General features: G+C 46.2%; 2 protein-coding genes across 6 annotated transcripts in view; both read right to left on the minus strand.

Annotated features, from left to right (window-relative positions):
* Positions 1 to 14654, minus strand: part of LOC118792956 (catenin delta-1-like) — a 34973-nt gene extending 20319 nt beyond the window's left edge. For 2 of the 5 annotated variants that reach the window (XM_036550858.1, XM_036550861.1), the window contains exons 1-2: positions 14202 to 14383; positions 12831 to 12911 (exon numbers count right to left, since the gene is read on the minus strand). The gene's annotated coding sequence lies outside the window, so the exon portion shown is untranslated. Of the gene's footprint in view, positions 1 to 12830; positions 12912 to 14201; positions 14384 to 14511 lie in introns of those variants that run through there. The other 3 variants (XM_036550859.1, XM_036550862.1, XM_036550863.1) reach the window with 3 other exon arrangements.
* smtnl1 (smoothelin-like 1) overlaps positions 1 to 23823 on the minus strand; it is a 25347-nt gene extending 1524 nt beyond the window's left edge. The window contains exons 1-5 of the mRNA XM_036551780.1: positions 23424 to 23823; positions 22988 to 23381; positions 21838 to 21952; positions 21546 to 21697; positions 20640 to 20935 (exon numbers count right to left, since the gene is read on the minus strand). Of these exons, the coding sequence (XP_036407673.1) occupies positions 20640 to 20935; positions 21546 to 21697; positions 21838 to 21952; positions 22988 to 23381; positions 23424 to 23823 (1357 nt within the window). The remainder of the gene's footprint in view (positions 1 to 20639; positions 20936 to 21545; positions 21698 to 21837; positions 21953 to 22987; positions 23382 to 23423) is intronic.
* Between the last annotated feature and the right edge of the window lie 596 nt (positions 23824 to 24419).

Here is a 24419-nt window from a genome sequence, read left to right on the forward strand (position 1 = left end):
GAGTGCTGCAGAACGGGCTGGTTTACTGGAGGTGAACAGTATCAGACCAGCGACCTAACCCCTGCTAAGTCCAGAGCAGAGTCCGGGGTCCCTGGCCGACAGGGAACCCACAGACCGTGGTTCAGCCCGGTCCATTCTGATGCACAGAGCAGCACCACACTGCTGGATCCACAGCCCAGGATCCAGACTGTGCCAGTGCTGGGCCTCCCTGCTGCTCTCTGTGCTCCACAGGGAGGTGGGGGAGGGGGCATGAATCATAGTTTCACCTGTGCTGTGTGCGTGTGTGAGTGTGTCTGTGTCTGTGTGTGAAAGTATCACCAATAAGCCAGACAGAGGAATGTGATGACTTCATTCACAATTTGTCCTTCGAACAGAGGAAATGGGAAGTTCCGTCACCTGTTGCTCTCTCTCTCTCCCTCTCCCTCACACACACACACTTCTGTCATTGTATGTAACTGCAACAAAAGAACAGGCTACTCTGAGTATTTACACAATACCCCACTGAACCCACAGCAAAACTCACACGTTTCACAATAGAACACTCCAACAGCTTCCTGCTTTTCTCCTAAAAGGCCGCAGCTGAGGTTTAAGTCCTTGTTCAAAGAATGGCAGATTAATTTTTTTTGCCAGCGGTGTGAAAGCTGTAGACAGGGCTGCCTGCCTGTCCAGTGGACATGCTAACTGCCTGTCTGAAATGCGCAGCCGTTTGACCGAGGACGTTTTAAGCCCTGCTCTCTCTCTCCCTCTCAGACCAGAGACGCGCTAATCCTCCCGGGTTTGACCCACATCCTCACACACTGCGCCGGGCGACAGCGTGCAGACCACCTGCAAACACAGGGCTGTGTCTCTGTAAACACTCCACAGCGCAGTGATGACAGACTGTGCTCCACCTGTGTGCTCCTGCTCTTTAATCATTGGCTCTTTTGAAAATTGCCACCCCACCCTCCTTGTGCCCGTATCTACCCACTACACCCACCCCCCCGGAACACTTAACACCGTGTTCAGTCAGCGCAGATCTGACAACAAAGGAGAACTGCGTCGAGCTGGACAAACCAGAGCAGCCATATTCAGAGCAACGTCTGTAAATCTACACCGCAACAAAGAACATAACGTACACAATGCAGGGACGCAATGTAAATACAGAAACCAGCTTCCCTCTCTGCGCCGTTAATGTAGCGGTGCTCCCAGCCGGGCACGCCGCTGCACTGCGCTATGATATTACCCAGCTCTCTGCATTACTGTGTCTCAGAGTGCAGCCGGGGACAGAGACCCGTTTTCCCAGTATTAATGCGATTCAGGCAGACGCTCCACCGGAGTGGCGGGAGACTCGCAGTGTGTACACAGCACAGACCTCCCCCACTCACTCCTCTTCCACGACATGCCGCTTCTTGTACACCCCAATTTCCTAACTTCTAGTTAGGAGCGTGGGTGTGAGAAAAAGAAAGGAGGGGTGACAAAGGAGGGAGGAGGAAAAAAAAAGGGGGGGAGGAAAAGGAGGGAGATTTCACAAGAACATTTTAGTGAGAAACCAATTAAAATCCGGCAGCGGCAGAGAGACCGAGAGAGGAGCAAGGATGACATCACTGCCGCAACCTTGGTGCTCAAACACAGAGATGGCAAGCGGCCCATGTCAACAGATCTGAAAGCGAAGAGAGGCAGTACACCACACCTGACACCAGGGGGAGCTAGGGTGCAGTTCTGGCCACACGCATCAGACCCAGCCAGACGGCAGTCCCCCTGGTCAGTAGCCATTGCCAATCATAGGCGCAGGAGCAAACATCACTCCTCCCATTTGAGAGCACTTATCAGATCTTTCTGTTCTTCTCTGATGCTCTGTGTTTTAAAGTCCGATTGATTAATCGGATCACTGCTGCTGTCTGACCAGCTGTTTTCATCTGTTGATCGTAAATGAAGGTTGAAGTTCGCCACTCATTCATGATCTGTGCTTGCTAAAAGGAAAAAAAAAAAATCACTTTTCCAACCAGTTTTACAAGAAAACAACAATCCAACATTAGCCAACGAACCAAGTTCACACCTGCCCATAGGCTGTATTCAAATCGCTCTCTGCACGTACAGGATATGACAAATTCATTTCCCATGATCTGGATGAGGGCTTTTCCTTAGAACTCCAGCAGATTCTTTTGGGAAGGCAAACCCTTGGTCTGCTGATGTGTCCAGTTTTTGGCTTTGCCTGTGTAACTTTGCATGACTTCTCATAAAGGGAAAATGTACATTGTCCCTGCAAGAGGCCGTTTCCATGGGATCCTACTCAGCTTTCCTTGGAAAATTAAGATTCTCATACTGAAAATGAAAGAGCAGTGGCTGTCACAGTTACCATTCTTTTCAGTGAAAGGTAAGAGACAGGTTTTGGTTTTCTTTCCCTCCATGTGACTTTGTATAAAACTATTTTTTGTGCTTTTTAAAAAAAAAAAAAATCTAAGCACAAGGAAAGGATACTGCTTTGCGTTTCAGTTTCATAACTGTCAATTTGGCGTTAAAACAAATGATGCCCTCTCATGCGTCTCAGGAGTTGGATGTTGGTTGGATGTTGGATAACGTCACAGACATGCAGTTCACCTGAAGAAACAGGCCAGCAAGTCCACTCCTTACCCTTACTTACCACGCTTCCCCCGTACTCACTCGCTTACTATCGCCCTCTCGCCCTCACCCACTCACCCTGGGCTCACCCTCGCCCTACACTCACCCTGGGCTCACCCTCGCCCCACACTCACCCTCTCACCCTCGCCCCACACTCACCCTCTCACCCTCGCCCCACACTCACCCTCTCACCCTCGCCCCACACTCACCCTCTCACCCTCACCCCGGGCTCATGACAGTCACCATGAACCTACCCCGCTCCCTTACACTCAGGTTCTCCAGGTCTCTCTCTACATCACATTTCACTGGACCCAAGTCAAGCCCCCGGGTGAGGAGCATTCCCACCCTCCCAAATTTACACCACCAGCATCGGTGTAACAGAAAAACAAGAAAGCATGTGTGCTGCCAACAAACTGTGTTTACAAAGCAGAGGCCAAACCTGCAGCTGCAAGAAAAGCTGAAATGAGCACAGCAGCATGAAGACCCCCGCCTGCGTCTGGCACAGAGTCTGCGCTGCTCCTGCTTCCGAAAATTACACCAAGGTACCAACTCCACCTCCTTCTGCACAGTGAGAGCGCAATAACACAAACTGCTGCCCGATTCCAATCCAATTTGCACCCCCCCCCCACCCCCCACCCACATACACACACACACACACACACATGTTGGAACGGAACAGTGGAACAGAGTCAAGTCTTCTCTCACAGGAAGCAGAGGGAGCTAAACTCTATCCTGCATGTCTCTCACTTTCCTCTCTGACCCACAGCCACTTCTCTCACACACACACACACACACACACGGAGTGAACCTTTTCCAGTCCACCGAGTGCAACTTCCACACCAACCAGTTTCTCGTGCCCCTTCCCCTGACAGGAGGGAAATAAGTCAGTAGGAAACAGCAGGCTGAATATCAGACTCGCGCAGGAGCTGTGACAGGATGGAATTCCTGGTCACCTTTCACAGGGTGACCATTGTGAGCTGCACTCTGAGCTCCAGCTCCTACAGGTGCCCTGCAACACCCTGCCGGGGGAGAGGAGCTCTCCTGCCCACGTTTCGGCTGCTTTTAGCACCCGCTGCCACAGAGGAGAGACCTCCCACTGCTTCTGGCCGACCTCATTGTCCCTTACTCGCTCCACACAGAAGGGATAGTGCTGGAAACGGCCCCAGCTGCAATGGCAGAGCTGTTTTCCGGAGGCTTCCGGTTCGCCCCTCCAGCCCCTGAGGCTGCTAACTGACTGCGGTGTTAGCTTACAGGCCCATTCCCTCCACCGGCGGGCTGCCGTTTGCATGACAGAGGCCGGGGGAGATCCCATCTCACAGGTATGCTGGTGTGTCATCCACCTAAGCCCCTCCCCCTCCCCCCTCACCGCTCTGTACTACACACCCTTATATGGGCAGGTCAAGGATTGCCCAATTGTTATCTCCCCCCGACCGCCCTGGGGGTGTAGAAGAAAGCAGGAGAGAGAGAGAGAGAGAGAGAGAGAGAGAGAGCCAGAGACAGAGACAGAGCAAGAGAGATAAGGATATTGCTTGCTGTGTTAAAGCAAGGCAGAGATTACATTCCTAACATTGTATCGAGTAGAAAGCAGAGACTGGATACGTACGAGACAGGCTGATTTACACACACAGGCTCCGCGGGGAGCTTCACCACAAACACACACTGTCACACCCAAGAGACACACACGTTGGTACTTACACACGCAGCACCAATACGGAAATTTGCACACACTTTCCACAGGAGTAAAACACAGACCTACAAAACGTCTCACTTGAATACAAAGATATGTTTAATCAGTATTCCCACACACACACACACACACACACACACACACACATGTATTCCCAAAACATTCTGTAGACACAGCAAATGAGTGCTCAGCACTGTAGTTTCTGAATAGACCTCAGCTTCAAGGCCAGTCAAATGTTTCTGCCCACGCTGTAGGCCATTCAGACAGTACAGACTGCCAGCCATCAAGGTCTTCATGAGAGCTGTGTTCTCACAGGACTCTCACAGTAACATCTGTGTCCTGATTCACAGGCCATACCACACACAACATAACACAAAACAGGTATATTAACGTCGAAAATCTGCAGAACTGTGTCAGGTTCAGATCCATGCAACACACCCCAGGTGCATCAGTACAGATTCCTGACCATCAAGGTCTTTGTAAGATCCGATGATCTGAAAGCGACCGTGCACCTCGGTTTGTACCACACAGCCGAGATTGCCCTTTCAGCATTACCACCCCACCCCCCCCGGTGCATTCAGCGAGTAACGCTGGAGGCCAGCAGCATTCAGGAGTCCCTGGCCAACACAACACGTCCCTTATCTTCCCTCATGACCTGCAATCACTAACAAACTCCCACGAAGGTCAAGGCATACCATCCACAATGTAAATGCAGTGACCGGCGGTCACCGCAGGACAATACTACAGCACTGAGAGAGGACTAACACAGCAAGGCTAAAGTACACGAACCCTGCACCCTGAGAGAAGGGAGGAGAGAGCGAGCGAGAGAGACAGGGAGAGAGGGAGAGAGAGAGGAGAGACAGAAAGAGAGACAGAAAGAGAGAGGGAGAGGGGAGAGACAAAGACAGGGAGGGAGAGAGAGAGAGAGAGAGAGAGAGAGAGAGAGAGAGAGAAAGAGAGGGAGAGAGAGAGAGAGAGAGAGAGAGAGAGAGAGAGAGAGAGAGAGAGAGAGAGAGAGAGAGAGAGACCGGAGCTGCAGACTGCCTGTCTGTGCTCACCGCAGAGGGGGAGAGAATCTGCAGCTGCTGTTTCAGAGGCAGGGGGAACAATGGCAAGTTTGTGTGTGTGAGAGCAAGTGTGAATGAGTGGGAGTGAGAATGAGGGTGTGTATGTCACTGTGCAAGCAAGTGCACTGTACCAAAGGCATGCTACTCTGCCTTAATGAGAGAGAGAGAGAGTGTGTGTGTGTGTGTGTGTGTGTGTGTGTGTGTGTGTGTGTGTGTGTGTGTGTGTGTGTGTAAATATAGTTCTCTGACAAGCAGAGGGGGTAAAAAAGCTTTCTGTGTTCCTAGTGTGTGTGCATGCGTCTGTGTGTGTCTGTGTGTTCAAATCCTTCATATGACTAAGCTGATACTCAGGCATACCAAACATGGAAAGCCAATGACTCCATCAGGAGGTAGAAACAAAAGTTGGGGGAAAGAGAGAGAAGAGTGTCAGAGATTCCCAGACGCAGTGCCGGGGACGTGTTTGCGCTCCCTGTTTTTGGCTGGCCTTGAGGACTTTCGGAAATCAGCTGCAAGTTTCATTGAACAATGAAAACAGCCCCCCCTCCCTCTCCCGAATATCACTGCTTCCTGAGTAACAGGATGTTATGGGTCAGAGCATCTCCCCGCGCCGGGCGGGGCCGCGTGAGGACAGCGCAGGACTGTACCGTCCCTGCCTGCGTGTGCAGGGTCACCCCACCGCTCCTCTTCCCCTCACCCTCTCCCCACCCCATCACCCTCTCCCCATCCCTTCCTCCGCCGCCTCAGCCTCACTCTCTCTGTCCCACTTTCACACACAGTGCACTCATCGCTGCGTGTCTGGAGCGGAGAGACAGCAGGATCTTCTATCCGGGTCGAATGCGTTTCTCTCTCTCTCTGCGTTTCTGTCTCTGTCCGCCTCTCTCTGTCACTCAGTCCCCTGACCCCACACCCTGTCCCTCTCTCGCTCTTCCCCCTCTCCTCCCCAAACCCTTGTCTGCGTCCCTCTGCCCCCCCCACCCCCTGAATTCCAGCAGCAGCTCAGGCCTCTCTGCCAGCCTCAGCTGCTGCATGGCTCCCACAATGGGCTCCCTCTGCATAGCATGGTGCTGTATCATTCACGGCACATACTTTATATTATACCTAACATACACGCAGCCACACACACACACGCACACAACGTTAACCCTTTGCGTCCCACTCTATGTGAACATAAAGGGCTTTAGTGTCCAGTCAAACAGCACGGCTCGTCACCCCTGTCAGAGCTACTTTTGCACTCTGAGTCAAGCAAGAAGGACAAGGTTTAGCGTGAACTTCTGAAAACGAAATGACAGAAACAAAGTCGTTCTTTCACAGTCCTTTTCACGCACGTACGCAAGGAGAGGGAGACGCTCCTGTCGGCCCTCCAGGCTGCTGACGATACGCCTGGTATTCGTCTCAGCTGGGGTGATTCACCTGGCTGGGCTGTAAGTCACACACACACGGGCCAAAAGAAGGACTCAGCTTCTGTGTGTGCGTGTGTGTGTGTGTGTGTTTGTGTTTTTAAACACCACCTGCCTGCTGAAAACAGAGGGCCCTTTCTCGTTTACTGAGTACACAGCAGTGGCAGCAGAGTATGGGGGGAAGAACCTGCCATTTAGTGACACATCGTTGACACATCCCTGTCTGCTACTACAGCAAACGCACACGCCCCTCGAGGAGTGAGCCGAGCCCTGAGCCAGTCAGCAGCCAGTCACCTTACACGGGCGGAGGACTGAGGAAACTGCATCACACTGCAGAAAACTGTCCCATGATGCAACTGTCCTAACAGCCACCGCCAATCCAGAAAAGTTAGACAAACTTTACAGCATGAATCAGAGGGAAAAAAAAAACTTGCACTGTTACACAAACACAGATGAGTTAAACTCATGCTGACTGCTCATTGGCCAGATAGTTAAACAATACTGACAACCAAACGAAATTCCAAACAGCTCCAGCAGAATTCAAATTTAAGTATGTAACCAACATAGCTAGCTGGTGAGCTAACAATTCAACAAGCTAGGAAGGTAACCCACTTCATGTCTGTCTGTTCTTTCATATCCAATTAGCAGCAGCTCCCTCTGTGAAGGCTGGGGCCCGGAGAATGTGCTCACACACTACTGTAGATCTGGAGGGTTTTCTGCCCGACACTCTCTCCTCCTGCAGTATCATACTAATGACTCCCCGGCTGGGAGACGATAACTATGCAGACAGTGAAATGCTCCAGGGACAGAGCAGAGAGAGGTGCAAATGAAACATGCATTAGGCTCTCACACACTCAGACACACACACACACACACACAAACACACACACACACTCAGACATTACCCCACGAGAAGAGACGCCATGCAATCTACCTCCTGCATTTGCTGACAGGCATATGTGGTGCAGTGGTAAGGAGCAGGACTCATGCCTAAAAGGTTGCCTGGTTCAATTCCCTGCTGGGGCACTGCTGTTGTAACCTTAAGCTAAGTACTTAACCCAGGACGGCCTCAGGAAATACCCTGCTGTACAAATGGATAACACTGTAACCTACTGTATGCAAATTGCTCTGGATAGGAGCGTCTGCTAAATGAAAATAACAATGTAATGTAAAGCAACAAGCATGAATTCTGTGCAAAAGACTAAGATATGTTTGAAATGGTTAAAGCCTTCACATGGTTAAAACAGCCAAAGCCGCTGAAGAGGAGGAATGTTGTAGTAACGCCCGAGTAGTGAGAAGCATGGTGGAGACTGAGAGGTGTCCCTGCAGACTCCCGCTCTACTCCATCGTGGGTACAGTGAAGCTGGAGCAGTGTCCCCTCAACCAAAGTGCTGACGGATGCAGACACCCCGCCACATATACATCTTTAAAACCACAGGAAGTACTTGGAGTGGCAGGCGTAACCGCCGGCCTCTAAAAGGAAAAAAAAAAAAAACGCATGCGAAGCCGACACAGCGTAGCCGTAACCCGCTAACCCCCGGTGCGGTCAGACAGCGCTCAGAGTCAGCGCAGTGCATCCACCCCAGTGAGCTCACGTACAGCTAGCACGCCCATACGCACCATTTTAACTCCCTCAGCTCCCTCAGGTAGAGTGTCAAAGGCCCTCTCTTCCTGCAGAGAGGGCCGTGGTGTACGAACAGGAAGCCCAAGTCCTGGACAGCCATGGCTTTTGTTTATTCCAAGCCCTTAACTGGCTAATGGGATCAACTACGAGGCAAAAGGAAGGCCTGTCGTCATGTGCTCAGCATTTCACCATTTCCAGAGGTGTGGAAACCCCCCCCCAGACCGAATATTCACGGACAGGGCTGCCTGAGACTTGCTGTAGAGGTTCCAGCCGGTCGCTGTATCTCTGGCATGACATCATTCATTTGCTTAGCACACGCCCTTAACCCGGCTGACTCACCTGGCCTTTTACACAGCGGGGTATTTAATCAAGCTACACAGGTGGAAGGAACCCTACTCACAGGTGCAAAGCAGTGACTCAGATTCAAATTTTGCTGCCTTTTGGATTCCATGTTCAATTCCCTTATCTCCACACTCCATAATCTGTTGTATTCTTCTCTCACTTCAGACTAACTCACAGCATGGCAGTGTATTAACCCTTTCCGCTCTCATTTTTGACAAGGGGCGAATCAGATTACTCTATTTCTTGAATATTCTACCGTGACGTAACTAAGTAGCTTGTATCAATGTTCAAATCCCTGTTATTCAACAGCAAAAACATTTTTTACTTTCTCATAAATATGTATGAAAGAGGGCCTCGGATCCATGCATAAAACAGCAGATAAATCCAGAATATGAAATCATCTTCCTGCCTGAAAATATGAGCGAATGCAGGTCTCTTTCCAGCTTGTCATTATTTACACAGAAAGAGCTGGAGTTTCAAACTTTAGAGTGCCGCAGTCAAAAAAAAGGGCTGTACTATCTGAATATTTGATATTGAGAGCCATAGAATGTTCCAGTTTCAAATGAAACGTCTAGTCTGGATGGGAGCCGGGGCACACACTCACTGTCTGAGTGGCTCAATGCAGCACGTCTCTGAGGCGAACACCAGTAATGCACATCCCTCAAGCCTGAGGCTCTGTCTCAGACCAGGCTACCCCTTTCCATCAGACAAATTACACCTGGAACACACGCCAAGGTGCTCCTCTGTCCAGAAAATGCCTTCAACCAAAAAAAAAGAGAGAAATGCAATTGTTCCATATGGACAAATAAAACAGGAAATGCCAATGCATTTTCACGTATTAAAAGGCAGTAAACGGATCTTTAAAGCTCGAATCCTTCCCCTCCCGCTGCGCAGATATCTCACTTTCTCTCACGGCTGACGCGGGGAGGGAAAGAAATATCTGCGACTCTGAGCGACTGCTAAGAGCAACCCGCATGCAGTGACACGCAGTGGGCGACAGAGGTGAGGGGGAAGGTCGGGGGCTGACAGGGAGAGAGGGGGAGACATGCAGGGACAGGGAGGGAAAAAGAGATGGAGGGATGGGGGGGGGAAGGAGAGAGAAGAGCCAGAGGCTGACAAACGGATGGATGTTATGTGCACTGCTTAGTGACAGCATGCCCACACATCCTACATGTTCAGCTCCTTGCTGTAAAAAAAGGGACTAAGGTGATGCAGCATTATGTCCTCTTAATGCAATGTAATGTAATTTGCAGGTGCTTGGATGGAGCGCATCCGCTAATTGGATATACGCAGTATTAGACCGCTAATCCGCTTGCATTAAACGCACACAAAGCGTTGCACCTGCTCACACGGCATCCACATACCTGTGTTACGCAACTGTGCGTTGCACAAGTGCCTACCCCATCTCGAAGTAATACAGACAGATCAAAGGGCTGCACAATATACAGAGAACTGCAAAAACCTGCTCCAGTGTAACCGAAAGGAAAAATAAACCCTCCGTGGCATTTTGTGGTCTTTAACATGAATAAAAATCAAAATGACTGATACACATACAGAACAACACAAACCTGCTCTTTTCCGGTGAATACGTCCTATACGCGTGTAAAACGCACATGCAGGTGCCCTTTGCTGTCTGCATTCAAGACTTAACTTGAAAGAGATGTGCTGGATTCAAGGACGACGGCCTTCATAAACCCGGAACAGAAATGACAGGGAAACACAGCGCTGAGCAACCAAGCGTGACCAACAGAAACTCTGGCGGTGCTTTACAGCAAACAGCCCCCCTACCTGTGCACTTACAGTGCCCACTAAGCAACTGCTGTCTCCATACAGCTACATGGTACAACTCTTAAACCCACTTGCGGTTTGTGTAACAACCTCCGCGTTCATACGCATCATCACACCGTCAGTACTTTGCAGTAGATAAACGTACAGTAAAAAAAGACGCAGGCATCAGCGCCGCTCGATGCGAACACTAACCTACCCTCAAAAATGTCACCCAACAGATGACTCGGGACACACAGGAAACACAGGGTACGAACGCCACAACAGGCTGGTGTGTCCAACAGCTACAAGCCAAACGCTGGAGCCCCTGCTCACTACATTAGGTGCTTCTGTGCAACCGCGGAGACTTCACTACGCAGAATCCGCAGTGGAAGCGAAAGACTAAATACTGCACTTCCATCTGCTCTTTAGTTAGGCCACGTACAGGGCGCAGCAGTGAAGCCCTGTACCCTTACTCTGCTTACTCCCAAAGCCCTGCTGGTTCTTGAACAAGACAAAGGAGTGTAGAATTCTTCAATCAAAACTCTCTGAATCAGTCCAACAGCTGCTAAATGAGAGAGCTTGTAGCAACCAATGCGCACAGTGCAAAAGCGGCATAACGTGTTTGCGGTGGTAAAATAACAGGTCACAAAATCATTTCCAGTCAAATACTACGTCACCCTGTGAGAGTGCGCTTTGAGGATGTCTGACAGAACTTCCACATAAAATGCACTACTGCGGAAGAGAGCAGGTTCCAGCAGGTACAGGTGGAGAGGAAGCCAATCGCATAATGGCTGCCATATCAAAGATAATTCAACTGAAAACCACTCAATGAAACAAACACATATATAAAAAACCCAAGATCAAAGTCTATCATCCTATACCAATGTCCCCTTTTCTAAACGATAACATTGCAACAAACCAAAAAAAAAAAACGTCATGCAAAATGGAACCTTGTTTGCATATAAATAATGTATTTGCCTTTCCTGCAGCACCTCCACTGTCATCAATTCAAAAACAGCAGCCATTTACCCCCAAGACATTACACAGAAAACATGATAAATGATTTTACGTGCCAAACATTTTGTTATCCTTGCTTCCCTCCAGTTTTGGTCTCTGGAGAGTTTTGGAATGTATGAATAGCTCAGAATCATGCATGTTGCAAACCTACATCACATGCTTCAAAGTTTGTCTGCTAGCCCTGTAATGCTGGTCAGCGTTACAAAGCAAATGTTCTTAAACTACACACAATCAAAAGCACCAACCACTTTGGAGAGGTTTGCTTTGTTATGTGATCACAGCATTCCAGGGAGAATTAGCACACTTGCTAGGCATTTCTATACAGGCAAAAATTTTCCCAGTGGGAAAAAACCTGTCTCTGCCGAGGGGGTATGTGGTAAACACATGTGAAAAAACATGAATGAGCCACACCCGGGCTTTTCCTCTTAAACAGGCTCACTCTGAGACTCACCTCACAGGTTATCTGGAAAATCGTCTGTAATTTAAATCCCCCAGACACAAGCAGGCCAACAGTCACACTGTAACCTCTAACACTGATCTGTACACACATTCCAGAAAATATAACAATAAAGCTAAAGACTTAGCACAAACATGTTAATACTCACCAAAACGAGACAAAGACAGGAAGTAAATTGTTTTAAAAAAATAAGGAACATTGGAGTGGGATAGAAGCCAAGTGCTAATATCTGATTAAACCAATGGTAAACAAAAACCTATATCTACGGAAAAACTGTTTTCTCACATAACAAAGTACATGGTACAGTCTGTGGTGCACATGCTGGTCAGAAGAAATGAACAATAAAACATTAATTACAAATATTAATTTGTAAAATAAACACAGCAAAGCTGCGAGAAAACTATCCAACATGTGGACGTAAAGATCCCCACATAAAACGCTGAACACAGGTTTATGTGTTTCACACCACAAAGCTGCCGAAATATCTCAACACAAAGAGTGAACCCTCAAGCATTACAGTTAAGATCAGCGCCATTTCCAAACCTGAACACATAAGCGATGAAAGGTTTTAAGATCATGGATAGTCGCGCTCGGATTCGTATAACATGTTCACATGTTTAATCGCGTTCGCCGTAGGGTTCACAAAAGGAGTATGACTGGGTTACTCGGGGATACCACACACTTCCTTGTTCGTCTATGGAGATTGATAAGGAGAACTAAGGAGCTGTTAACTGCTGCTGTGATAGGACTTTCGGTGGCATTGTTTCGGTCGAAAGCAAGGCATCGGGTTCAGTATCTTTACCATATTAAGTTACAGAACTTGTATTCAGATCAATGACCCCATCGTTATACGGAGAGCAGTCCGGTTCCTCACCTTACCCGCTGATCCAGACGTTTTGCGTGCTGTGTCAGGTATCGGTCAAAGTAATTCTCCTGTACACATCCACAAGGATCCCTGTCAACGTAAAGGCACAGGCATTTAATCTTAGCCACACCTTAGCGACTTCTTTTCAATGCCACTAATTTATGCACATTTTATTGCCTATATCTCTACCAACTTAAAGTAATTTAAAATCCGTTTTTCGTTTTGAACATGCACATTTCTTCGTAATTTAACGTTTGCTAAAATCCTTCGGGTTTACAGTTCAGTTTGAAGCCTTTGGTTTCTCTTTCAAAAATGCCACAAAACCCAATATGGGTCACTTGGTGATTTAAATCCAAACTAACAGGTCATCCTTTTCAGTCCACGGTATATAGCTGTAATTACAGTTTTGCACAACTGGACCTTTATAAAGACTTTTCACCCTTATATGTCAGGAAAAAAGCAGTTAGGTACGTAACTATCCATTAAGTTAAACTACAATAGTGTAGAGTAAATAGCCTAGCAGTTAGCTAAAAACAAACTTCACCACATCCAGGATTGCTAGTCAACGTTATCTGAACCAACGATGCTTCAATTCAGGGCCTGGATAAATACCCATAAAACAATTCTGGGGTTTAAAAACAAAGTCAGATATACCGCTAGCAAAAAAATGCATCTCAAAATAAAAATAAAATTACCTCACCTCAAGTACAAACGGTACTTGGCTAATGTTAGCTAGCAGGCTATCGATTCTGCAATGGTGAGCGAACGGGATTCTAACAAGTACAGGAGAACGCGTACTGATAGCTAGCTAACAGACAGTTAGCTAACAAAGCCGGGTCTGCCTTAAAATGTCTTTGTGTCTGCCTTTAAAAGGTAAAATAATTAAATAATTACTGCTTAGAACTGGCTTGCGCCTGGCTGGAAATAAACCGGAGCCGAGGCGACACATCAAGCCAACAAGATAGCCATCAACTATTCCCAATGCATCTATATCCAGAAAAGTTAGCTTGCGAGCTAACTTCATAACCAACAGTGTAGCAAGCCATTAACAGTTGTGCTATTCTTAATAAGTAGGTATGAAACAAAAGCCGTACCGATGCCAAAAAAAAACTGTGGCTAGCTAACCGCTAGCTCCTAAACAAAACGATGCGTAAACCGATCCCTCTCCAGCTAACAAGCAAGCCAGTAAAAGATAATTCAACAAACACCGGATGCCCACATAGACAGAGTCGCTCCAACGTTTTCCATTTTAAAAAAGAACAGGTAGCTAACCAGCAGCCAGCCAGCGGCACAACGAAGCCAACAACACGTTAACACAGTAGCGTTGGCTAAGCTCACTACATGTAACTAACATAAAGCACGATCACTCGTTACAATTACCCCTTGTGCCTGCGTAAAGTTGCAGCGATGCCTTCTTGCGGATAATTTTACGTGTTCCTCTGTACAGTTATATTCCGGGCCTAATCAAAACAGGCTCCAGGCTTATTCCCCGACAAGCGCTACTTGTATTCCTAGTTGAACGGAATTTGGGGCGTTTTAACCCCACTCGTTGGGTTGCGTAGTAGTAGACTCCTGCCTTTCCTGTTGGCCACTCCTTGTTATGGCGGTGGGGGTGCGCACACTCCACAGCGAATAAAGTAGTAGCTAACTGTGAAACGTTCCTCCTCCATTCCCCCTTTCTTTGACCCACCTAAACTATGTTTGTCGCTTTGCTCCGTCCTCTCCTGGATCCCCTTTCTTTCTGGTTTTCCTTTCTTCACCTCTTCGTAGTGCTCGGTTAACAGCTTTGCGAATTTTAAGTGGAGCGAACACGGGCAGGCGGGGAAGATGGGAGGAAACAGGGAATTCTTTACCGTATTTACCGATAGGGATGTAGCTAAAGTTGACCCCTCTCAAATTCAAATTCTGTTAAAACAATGATGATTATGATGACGAACGTGGTTATTATTATAACCCGTAGTAACAGTGGTGGGAGTGGTAGTAGTCTATAGCCGTAACAATTCGTAGGACGAGTTTAGTCGAACAACTGCGGACAGGCGCTGCTGTCGTGAGAATCCACCTGCTGTGTAATCTTCCATATTCACAGCATTCGTTTTGTTTAAAGAGAAACGAAAATACGGTACAAGAACTAGAGCTTCTTACTGATACAGAGATACTAGGTGTATTTCCTCCTAACAGCACACAAATCTCAGACAAAATTGCTGCAAAATATGTTTTTTTTTTTGGTTGAAGACGGCTTCTTACTGTATTACTCATGGTCATAATTGGCAAAAAGGATTCCGTGCAAATGGTGAACAAATCTTTATGTGTTTCGAAAATGATGAAGCTAAGGAAATTAAAAAAGAGTTTGTACAGTATACATTTGTGTGTCTTTTAAATGTGTTATTTATTTGTGTGTTTTTTTGGGAGTGGAATTAAGAACGCTACTATATGTGCTTTTGAATGTTCTTTATCTGCCCTAGTGACTGGCCGTGTGATTAATGTTTCTATTATTCCTTTGTTTTGAATTCTAATATGCAGAGTATATTGTGCAGTAATACCAGGACGTCAAGATGGTTTTGACATAAGTAAAACCGTTTTGACGTAGGAAAGATGATGAATTTACATTGGACCAACTTCTCTTATAATTTAAAAGTAAACTACATTCCATGTCTTATGCCAATATGATAATTATGATATGATTAAAAGCAATAACAGGGGTTCTGACCAGAATGAAAACCACCACCATTTTCTGTGGAATGCTAGTGTATTTAAATATTTGAATATTTGATTTGATTGTGTATGGACCTCTTGGAGTTTTTAGTCTCTGTACATTCCTGAGGTAAGATTATCTATTGCACTAGTGAATTTGCCACAGCTATAGCAATGTAAACACAAGGAAGTTTATACAGAGGAGCATGAGCAGCACAGATAATTACATGGGCCTTGCTGTATCATTAGACCCATCTGCACGCTGCAAATAACCTCCTTTGCTGTGTACTCCCTTGCGTCTTCATTTGCTGTGAAGGCCACGCATATATGCTTATGGAATAGGGGGAAGACAGTGCTCTCGCTGTGTTCTACCTTTGTGCATTTATTAGAGGGCAGTGGGCGTGGTATTCTTCCTCTTTTAAGCAGCATACATCCCTCTCTGATGTAATCCTGAACAATACAAGAGGACAATGGAGAAGGGAAGCGGAATGTAGTGCAGGAGGAAACCATTAGCATTCCTTTTAGTATTACACCCGGACTTAGAAAGCGCACACAATCTGAGCATGTATGCATGCAGGTCTCTGTATTGTCTATTAGAATTACCTTTATAGACAAACCAGAATGTTTTTTTTTTTTTGTCTGGAAAGGAAAGCTCAAGATACATGGCTTGAGGCATTTCAATATGTCCTATGGGATCTTTTGCCAGTTGTGATTGAGGAGTACTTCACGTTGCAGTGTACCCCTTCCACTGAGCAAAGGCAAGGCTACCACCTAGTGGCTCAAAACAGAGATTAATTCACCATTTTAAAGGGCGAGTCCACCAAAAAGTCATTCTTTAATTTGTGTCTTTCCATGAAAAGTATTTCAAATATTTCTACCTTCTTTCATGTCACAGCCCTAGCCTGAAAGAACCCACAAAAAATGAAATATCCTCATTCTATTTGCGATTTACTTTAGCGGTGGATTTTCATCAGGTAATGTCGTATAGTGGAAAAGAAGCTGAAACACATCCTCAGTGTGTGATGAAGTGCAAAATTTTACACAGGATGTGTGAAGAACCATTGATGTTTATCACATCTGGATTGGCTTTAGGCTGACATTGACCACAGGATTAGCCATCCATGTGTTTTAAAGGTCAGAAGATCTGCATAACTGCTTCCCTGTGACATAAGCACATTTTCATGTTTCCATAGAAACACGTGCAAGAGAAAAGATGAGACTATCAACTGTCTTGTGGTATATATGAGTTTGAGGTATAGACCAACTCATCCATTGATGCTTTTCAGTGGAGTGCTTCCTTAACTCCTTTCAGTGTGACTTTGCTTGGTAATTGCTTGTAAATATACATCGTGCATAGTACATACATGCATTTATAAACAAAGTTATACCTTCTGTTTTACCATTGACATCTGTGTTGCTGGAACCATTCACTCTGTTCAAACCGTGTGTAATTTTGTGGGTGAGCATGGTGTGAGTGAGTTGGATGTTTTTCTGAACAACCAGTTAGTGTATATTACAGTGTTATTTTGAAGTGACAGTACCCCTCCATCATTTCCTGCCTCTTATCTGCATGGGTCACATCTTTGACCTTTTAAATGGGGTCATGTTTCATTACTCATGTACAAGAGGTGTGATGCACCATACTGATGTCAAGCCTGAGTGAGACAAGGAACCGCATGTTGATTATTGAGCTGTTGAACTTGAACTAATGACTAACGGGTGATCACATAACTGGGTGTACAGTGGCCTCTAGAGTTATTCATATCATTGATGGATTGTTAAAAGAAAATGATTCACCAGAAAGTGCAAATACACATTCAGTTTGTTGTTACACAAATTAAACATCTACAATGGTAGTACAAAAGGTTATAGAATTTAGAGATATTCAAATCTTAAGTTCTAAAACTTCCAAAACGTCTTCAAAAAAACATCAATCATTATACAACTGTCATATTCTGTTATACCAAATACTATAGGGGTATAATTTCTACACCTCATGTATTTAAAGATGCTAATACATTTATTATATCCTCAGAGACCTGAGCAGGACCATTACTGTGTATTTAGCTTCACAATTAGAACTGAGGATGGTCCCTTCACTTTTTTATGAGCTAATTACATAATAAGATGAAGTATACAACACTGTATAGAATGTTGCAGAAATTCACAGTCATTATGACAACATATGGTGGGAAACAGGCCCACAGCAAATGAGTTTTACTGCTGACATGTGGAGAACATACTGTTACAGAAGGGAAAGAACACTGCGAGTTATCATAGCAAGGTGCTAAAATGATTTCATTACTCTCCTAGGCAAAATGTACCACAAGTCTCCCTAGGGCAGAGGGAGAAAACAAGGAAATCAAAGTAAAGGACAGGCTGTGCAGTGAGTCTGCTTGAGGCATGTGAGGCCTTTGACTCACTTACTGGAATAAAGACAGGGGTGACTGACTCATGTGTCTTTGGTCACAACTTCTGTGCAGCACAGCCTGTTCATACCTTATTGATAATCTGGCGTCAGAGGTTAAAATGTCAGTCTGTGAGAGAGAACAGTTCAGTTTCTTAATACAAACAATTGTAGTCGAACTGTGATTGGCACAGAAGTCATTTCTCTTAAAAGTGGACATTGTCTATCTAGTCCATATTAAAGTGCAATCATTGAGAGTATATCCTGGGAAATTAACATGGTATGCTTTTGTTTTCAACATCCATCCACCGGGGCTTTCCCTCTGTTTAATATAATAAACTAGTAGTGCCCCCAGCACCCCCACCCCCCAAACTGACGATATTTAATTCTTTATTCAATTCTTTATGATTTAGCCAAACCCGTGGGTAGCGGGGGTGTCACTATATTTAAAAATCCATTTAAACTGTTAATGACACACACGATCGTCTTCACTGAATCCCAAAGAAACATGGATTGATAAAATCTCCCAGGAAAAAAATAAAAACTTATCCAGATAGAATATATCTTCCACGATACATTTCAATGAGACATGAGACACACGTGGACTCCTAAAGGGTCCAGTGGCAGCGTAAATTCGCCATGGGAACGGATTATCAGACAGTGGAAAATTATATTGTATCATGCAATGCGATCTCTTTTTGCAAATTGAACATTAATGTTTAAAGCGTGTCTGAACATGGTCACCCGTTGACGATATTCGCAAGATTAAATGCGAATTTTGCACTCCCATACTGTTGGTGGCGCTTGAGAGCTGAAAGTGCCCCCGCTGATACCATAGAAGGGAAAGATTCTTTTGATTGGCGAAAGCAGGTTAAACCGCCTTTCGTGTTGTCAGTTGCCTGGAAACCCTTTCCGCGGTGTTTTGAGGAGTTGAGGATAGGCGATAGACGACATGTCGGTGTCTTCGAGATTACAGACACAGCTGGCGTCCATTATGGATTCACTGGCGAAAGCCGCCGTAGCAGAGATTTTCAAGCTTATTGATGATGGCTGCGCAGTTTGGAACCTCACAATGCATAAAAAGCCAGAAAGAGAACGAGGCACGGTTGATAGAGAGCGAACTGGGCACGCCAGCAGGACGCACGCAGGAAAAAAGTGCAAGAAAAAAAGTTTTGGCAGTCGTCGAACTGTTGGAGATCGGGTGTGGAATAAACACACGGTATTAAGAAGCCGTGCACGTCAGAGTTTTTCTGGAAGGAAAGATGCAGCTAGCTGGTTAGATGTTCAGTCTGCACTGGTGTTAATGGTTAGGTAATGATGTAGTTCATCAATTGGTAAAGCTGTAGACTCACGCGTTACTCTCACACGTCGAGGCACCTCTGAGTGTGAGACGGAGACGATCCCTGTCCCACTCCCGTTGTGTGAGACTGGAGTGTTATGTATAAATTGTAGGGTCGTCCTTGAAACGAATGGAATATTTCCTGGAATAGTTTCATGCACAACAGATATGCACGTCTACAGAAAGTCTACACCATATGGGATATCAAGACTCCAGACAATCAGCACAATATACCCGTCAGCAATACTGTACATATGGACGATAAAGAAACTAGACTGCTTCAGCGCTGTTTGTACTTTCATGTATCAGGTGATGCTGTTTCTCGCCGGCATGCTCTTCGGTTTGGAAATACGACGTCACCCATTCCTAACAACTAGCTGAAATCTCCCGAGCAGATGATGTTGGAATTTCATGTGTGGCTGACAGAGATGATGTAATCTCACAGCACTCAAGTTGATGCATTCCTGAGCCAAGAAGCGTAACTGCACTCTTTTTGAGTTTCTGCTCAATTATTCATGAATTACTAGAAAATAAACATTCTCCAGGCTGTAAAACCAACTAGTGTTTTGCAGGGGCAAATCGATAAACGTGCATGAGAAAACCGTGCAGAGCGAATGCACAAAATAAACTCAGATCTTGCATTTATTTCAACTCAAAGTGCAAAAGTGCACACACACAGAATATCCAACGAAAACAAGCCATGTGGAGGTACATGATGTAAAGCAGATGAAAAATATTATAAAAATACCACACAGTGCATTAACAGTATCCTGCGGACCGTACAAACCCCCCATTTTCATTCATCATTTCATAAGAAGTTTTTTTTTTGACAAAAGAGTGTATTCTTTGTTACATAATACTGTCACAGGTACTGTAAACCATTCATGTTAAAGAACTTTTATTTTTGAAAAATGTTGCAATGGATTTATAACACCCACCTCTGCCATGTATCCTCACCGTATAAGTGAGTGCATGTGATTTATAACCAGGCAAATTAAGTTCCCCTTTTCTACACTGAACAATCACACAGTTGCTGTGTGCCATTGCACAATCAAACAATCTCTGTATATATCTTAAACATTTCATCCTGAGTACACAAAACAAAAAGACTGTCACATTCAAGCAAATAATGCAATATTAAAAATATAGTATTCCTCTATACTATGTATCCCTTACACATTAACAATGTAAGACTGATTGAATGACAGCTTATATTTCCTTCAACTTCCTGTTTTTTTTTCTTGGTCTGTGCAACATATTTATTCAACAGCAGCGGCTCCTGTTTCCCCCTCCGCCCCTGCTCCTTCCTGCTCCATCTCTCCATCCCCTCCTTCACCTCCTCCCTCAGCTCTGTGCTTTTCCTCCATTTCCTCTCCTGTACCTCCTGTCCCTCTCTCTCCTTCGGTTCCACACTCTCCCTCGTTCCCGCTCTCTGATTTGCTTGCCTCCCCGCCGTCGGCCGTTTGCTCCCCCCTCCCCTCCTCCTTTGTCCCGTTCGTCCTCTCTTCCTCGGCTCCTCCCTTTTCCTCCTGCTCCTTCTCCTTCCTCTGCTTCTCTATTTTGGACAGGTGTTGGACGAGGGACTGCACATAGGTGAACACACACAGCGGGTCTGGTGCACCTCCCATTAAAATCATGTCACTCACTTCCAGCAGAGGGCAGCAGTCAGCCTTCGACCTAAGAGGACATAGTGAGGGAGAGAAAAAAAGCAGACAATTCCTTTGTTTTATGATTTCATGTGTTTCCCGTTTTTGCCGCTAGGTTGTGTACCTCTGTTACTTTGCTCATGGCCAGGACAGTAGACTTTTTCCATGCTCAGTTCTTGCAAGGGTGGCATGCCCACAGGTTGCTAAACCTAGTTGCCCTGGCGTGAATTTGTCTCATTTGATCACACACACCTGTTAAATATCTGCGCAGAACACTTGTGCAGTCTTTGGTTTGCGATGTATCATTTCATGAAAACAGAAATGCCAGACTGACTAAATGATTATTAAGAGCATTGAGTAGAGCAGAAATTAGCAGACACACCAGCCCTCCAAGAACTGTGTTTGATGCCCTTGGTGTAGATATGCAGACTGACTGACGTAGAGTGCTTCACATGCCTGCCTTTCCCATTCAAATCATCTGTGACCACTTCACTGAGCACTGTGCATTGCATATTTGCTTGGAACACATAAAGTTAGCCCAACCCATCTGTCTGAAACATGCAGCCTCCTCACCTCTATGGACTTTTTAACACACACACACACACACACACGCACACAAAGTCCTGCCCCCTGACACTTACTCTGCAGTGCTGAAGGCTAAAGTGAAGTTTTTTTCCCTCTCTTCCGCCCGCAGCTCGCAGAAATCGAACGCGTCTGGAAAGAACCGGTGAACGAGCGCGCAGAAGGCCAGGCCATCAGACCAGGAGGAGGAGAAGTTTTCAATGCACACACCCTATAGCAGGAAAGCGTGGTCACCAGATGGGCAGAGAGGGAGCACGCACATATACACGCCGTGACTCAGGATACCTAGGCAGCGAAAGTGGGTCAGTGCAGAACGATCTGGTGAAAGGCCCCGACTCCGTTCCCCCTCACCTCGTAATTGCGCGTCTTATTGCGACACCACTGGAGCACTTTCTGTTTGATCGATGCCCCGTTGGAGAAGCCCGCGGAGGACCTCTGAACCTTAAAATTGGGAACAACTGGTGTTCTGGAACAGAGGGAGATGACATAACCTCATTTACATTTCAATGAGAGTAGGTGATGTATAGAGGTGTGCGCGTCAGCATTTTTGCCAGCCCTGGTCTTGGAGGCACACCAGACATGCTGCTTGTCCTTCCAGCCAAGCACTCCATTAATTAGCTTTGAGCTGTCCACTGAATACTAATCTGGATTTGACATATTTTTTTTGTTAGCGCATCCTTACAAATGAGGGTTGTTGGAATTGGTCACTTTAATAGAAAAAATAAAATAGAGCTATAGAAAGTTATTCCATTGAGTTAATATCCATTTCCATTCATGTCCTTTAATAAATGAATGATGCAGACAAGTACTGAACTTTACTAAGAGTCATGACATGATTAATGCCGTCTATAACAATGACCTGAACTGTGAATTAGGTAAAAAAATTACGCCCGCTGCCTCCAAGTTATTCAAGGGACACAAATTAACAAAACGCCCCGAATAACTGCCTTTATATGCCTATCAGCACAAACACACCTCCATACTACATTCTTCTTTCCAGAAAGAATGCACACCAGATTATACGCAGAGATGTGTGGTAGAGATCAGTGTTCAGTTAACAGCTCAATCAGGCCTAACTAATTGGGAACTTGGTTGGAACAAAGGCCGGCACTCACAGTGTGCCTCCAGCAAGAGCGCTGGGAAATACCGGCATTTACAAAGAGGTGGACTGGCCGCCGCAGCAAACTTAAAATTGCATTGAGAGCAGGGTAATTACACTTTGTGCGTACACTGACTGACTAAACACTATAGTACATTAATCCTACAATCCAAGTGGAGGAAATTTTGCTACAATTAAAAAAAAAGTGTAGTCTTAGGAGACTCTCTCATTTAAATTAGAGGAAAGTTATCAAAGGCAAAATAGCTGCTGTTCAAGGTCTAAATCATATCTGGGAGTACTGTAACTTATCTATAAAGCTGAGGAACAATCTTCCCTTTATTGTCCTGGTCTGCCGTGAAACTGACAGACCCACACAGCAGCTAACCGAGATGGCACACTCACTCGGGGCAGTTCTGCTGGAACTTGGCTAGTATGTCTTTTTTTGTGGCGCTTCGGAAGGAGCGAGCTGACGTCCTTGGACGGCACAGGGAGACGGGGGTTGTGGACACGGGAGAGGAGGAAGGATTCAGGCCTGTCTTCCTTTTCGCCTGGCTTTGTTTCTCTGCCTCCTTGCCTTTCACCTTGGCTCCACCTCCCTCCTTTGGTTTCACTTGTCCTCCCTCGTTCTTGGCTCCCTTTCCTTTCTGCTGGCCTTTAGCTGATTCCAGCTGTGTCCGTTTGTCCTTCTGTTTGTTTGTCTCTGTCTCCTCACCTCCCCCACTCTTCTTCTCAGTATTCTCCTCCTTTTTGATTTTTTCCCCTTTCTTTCTGTCCTCTCCCTGCGTATCCCTTTCCCTCTCCGTTTCTGCTTCTCCCTCTCCCTCCTCCCTTTCCTCACCTTGTTTCTTCTTCTCTTCGCTGTTTCCCATCTCTACCTCTGTCTCAGTGCTCCGCCCCTGACCCTCACCTGTCCCTGCTGGTCTCTCTGTCACCTCCTCCTCTTCTTCTTTTGCGCCACTCTCTTTGCTTCCCCCATCTATTTCTCCATGTTTCTGCACCTCCTTTCCCCTGTCTTTCTCCTCCTTCCCTGAACCTCCCATGTCCCCCGCAGCTGTCTCCATGTTGTCACAAGCCCCCTCTTCCGCATGGCAAGTCTCTTCCTTGTCAGAAGCCCCGCCTTCTGCCTGAGGCTCCTCCTCTCCAGCTCCCTCGCCGGCTCCTCCCCCTGACTTGGCATCCCTTTCCTCAGATGCCTCTCCTCTCACGCTGGAAGTCTCTTCCTGCTCTTGTGCTGACATCACCCTGCCCTCTACCTCTTGCCTCTGAAAGCAAAAACAGAAAGAAAAAAAAAAAACATGAAGGGAGCATATCAAAAGCATTTGCACAGTTGATCCTCGTGACACCAGCTCATTGTAGTGGCCGCTGCATGACAGTAAACACAGTTTTGGCTCACTCACACATTTGCTCCTTCTTATTCCCATTCACACAGAGTGACACTGAGTTCTGTGCCTGTCCTAAAGTCCTGGACAGAGCCATGATGTATTGCCCTAATTCTCTGCTGAGGTTGCACTATTTGTACTGCACTACTTCTCTGAACCGGTTTCAGCGTGACACAGGCCGCGTCCCTTAGAAGCGGTCAGCTCCGAGTGACACACAGCCTGGGCTATGACGTGAGTGCCATGTGGACTGGCCCACAGAGAGTGGTGGGTGGAGTGGGGGGTTGGGGGGAATACCATTCCTCTTTAAGAGGGTCACAGAACAGGTGCAAGCACAGGCTCCTCCAGCTGGGAATTAAAAGGTAGCTTTACAAACTTTTTTTTATTGCTGTGTACTGAACTATCAGGCCTGCTTCTTGCATGCATTGAACCAGGAGCTTGGACAAGCCATGGTTTCC

Source organism: Megalops cyprinoides, chromosome 18, assembly GCF_013368585.1.
Source record: "Megalops cyprinoides isolate fMegCyp1 chromosome 18, fMegCyp1.pri, whole genome shotgun sequence".
Classification (NCBI taxonomy): domain Eukaryota; kingdom Metazoa; phylum Chordata; class Actinopteri; order Elopiformes; family Megalopidae; genus Megalops; species Megalops cyprinoides.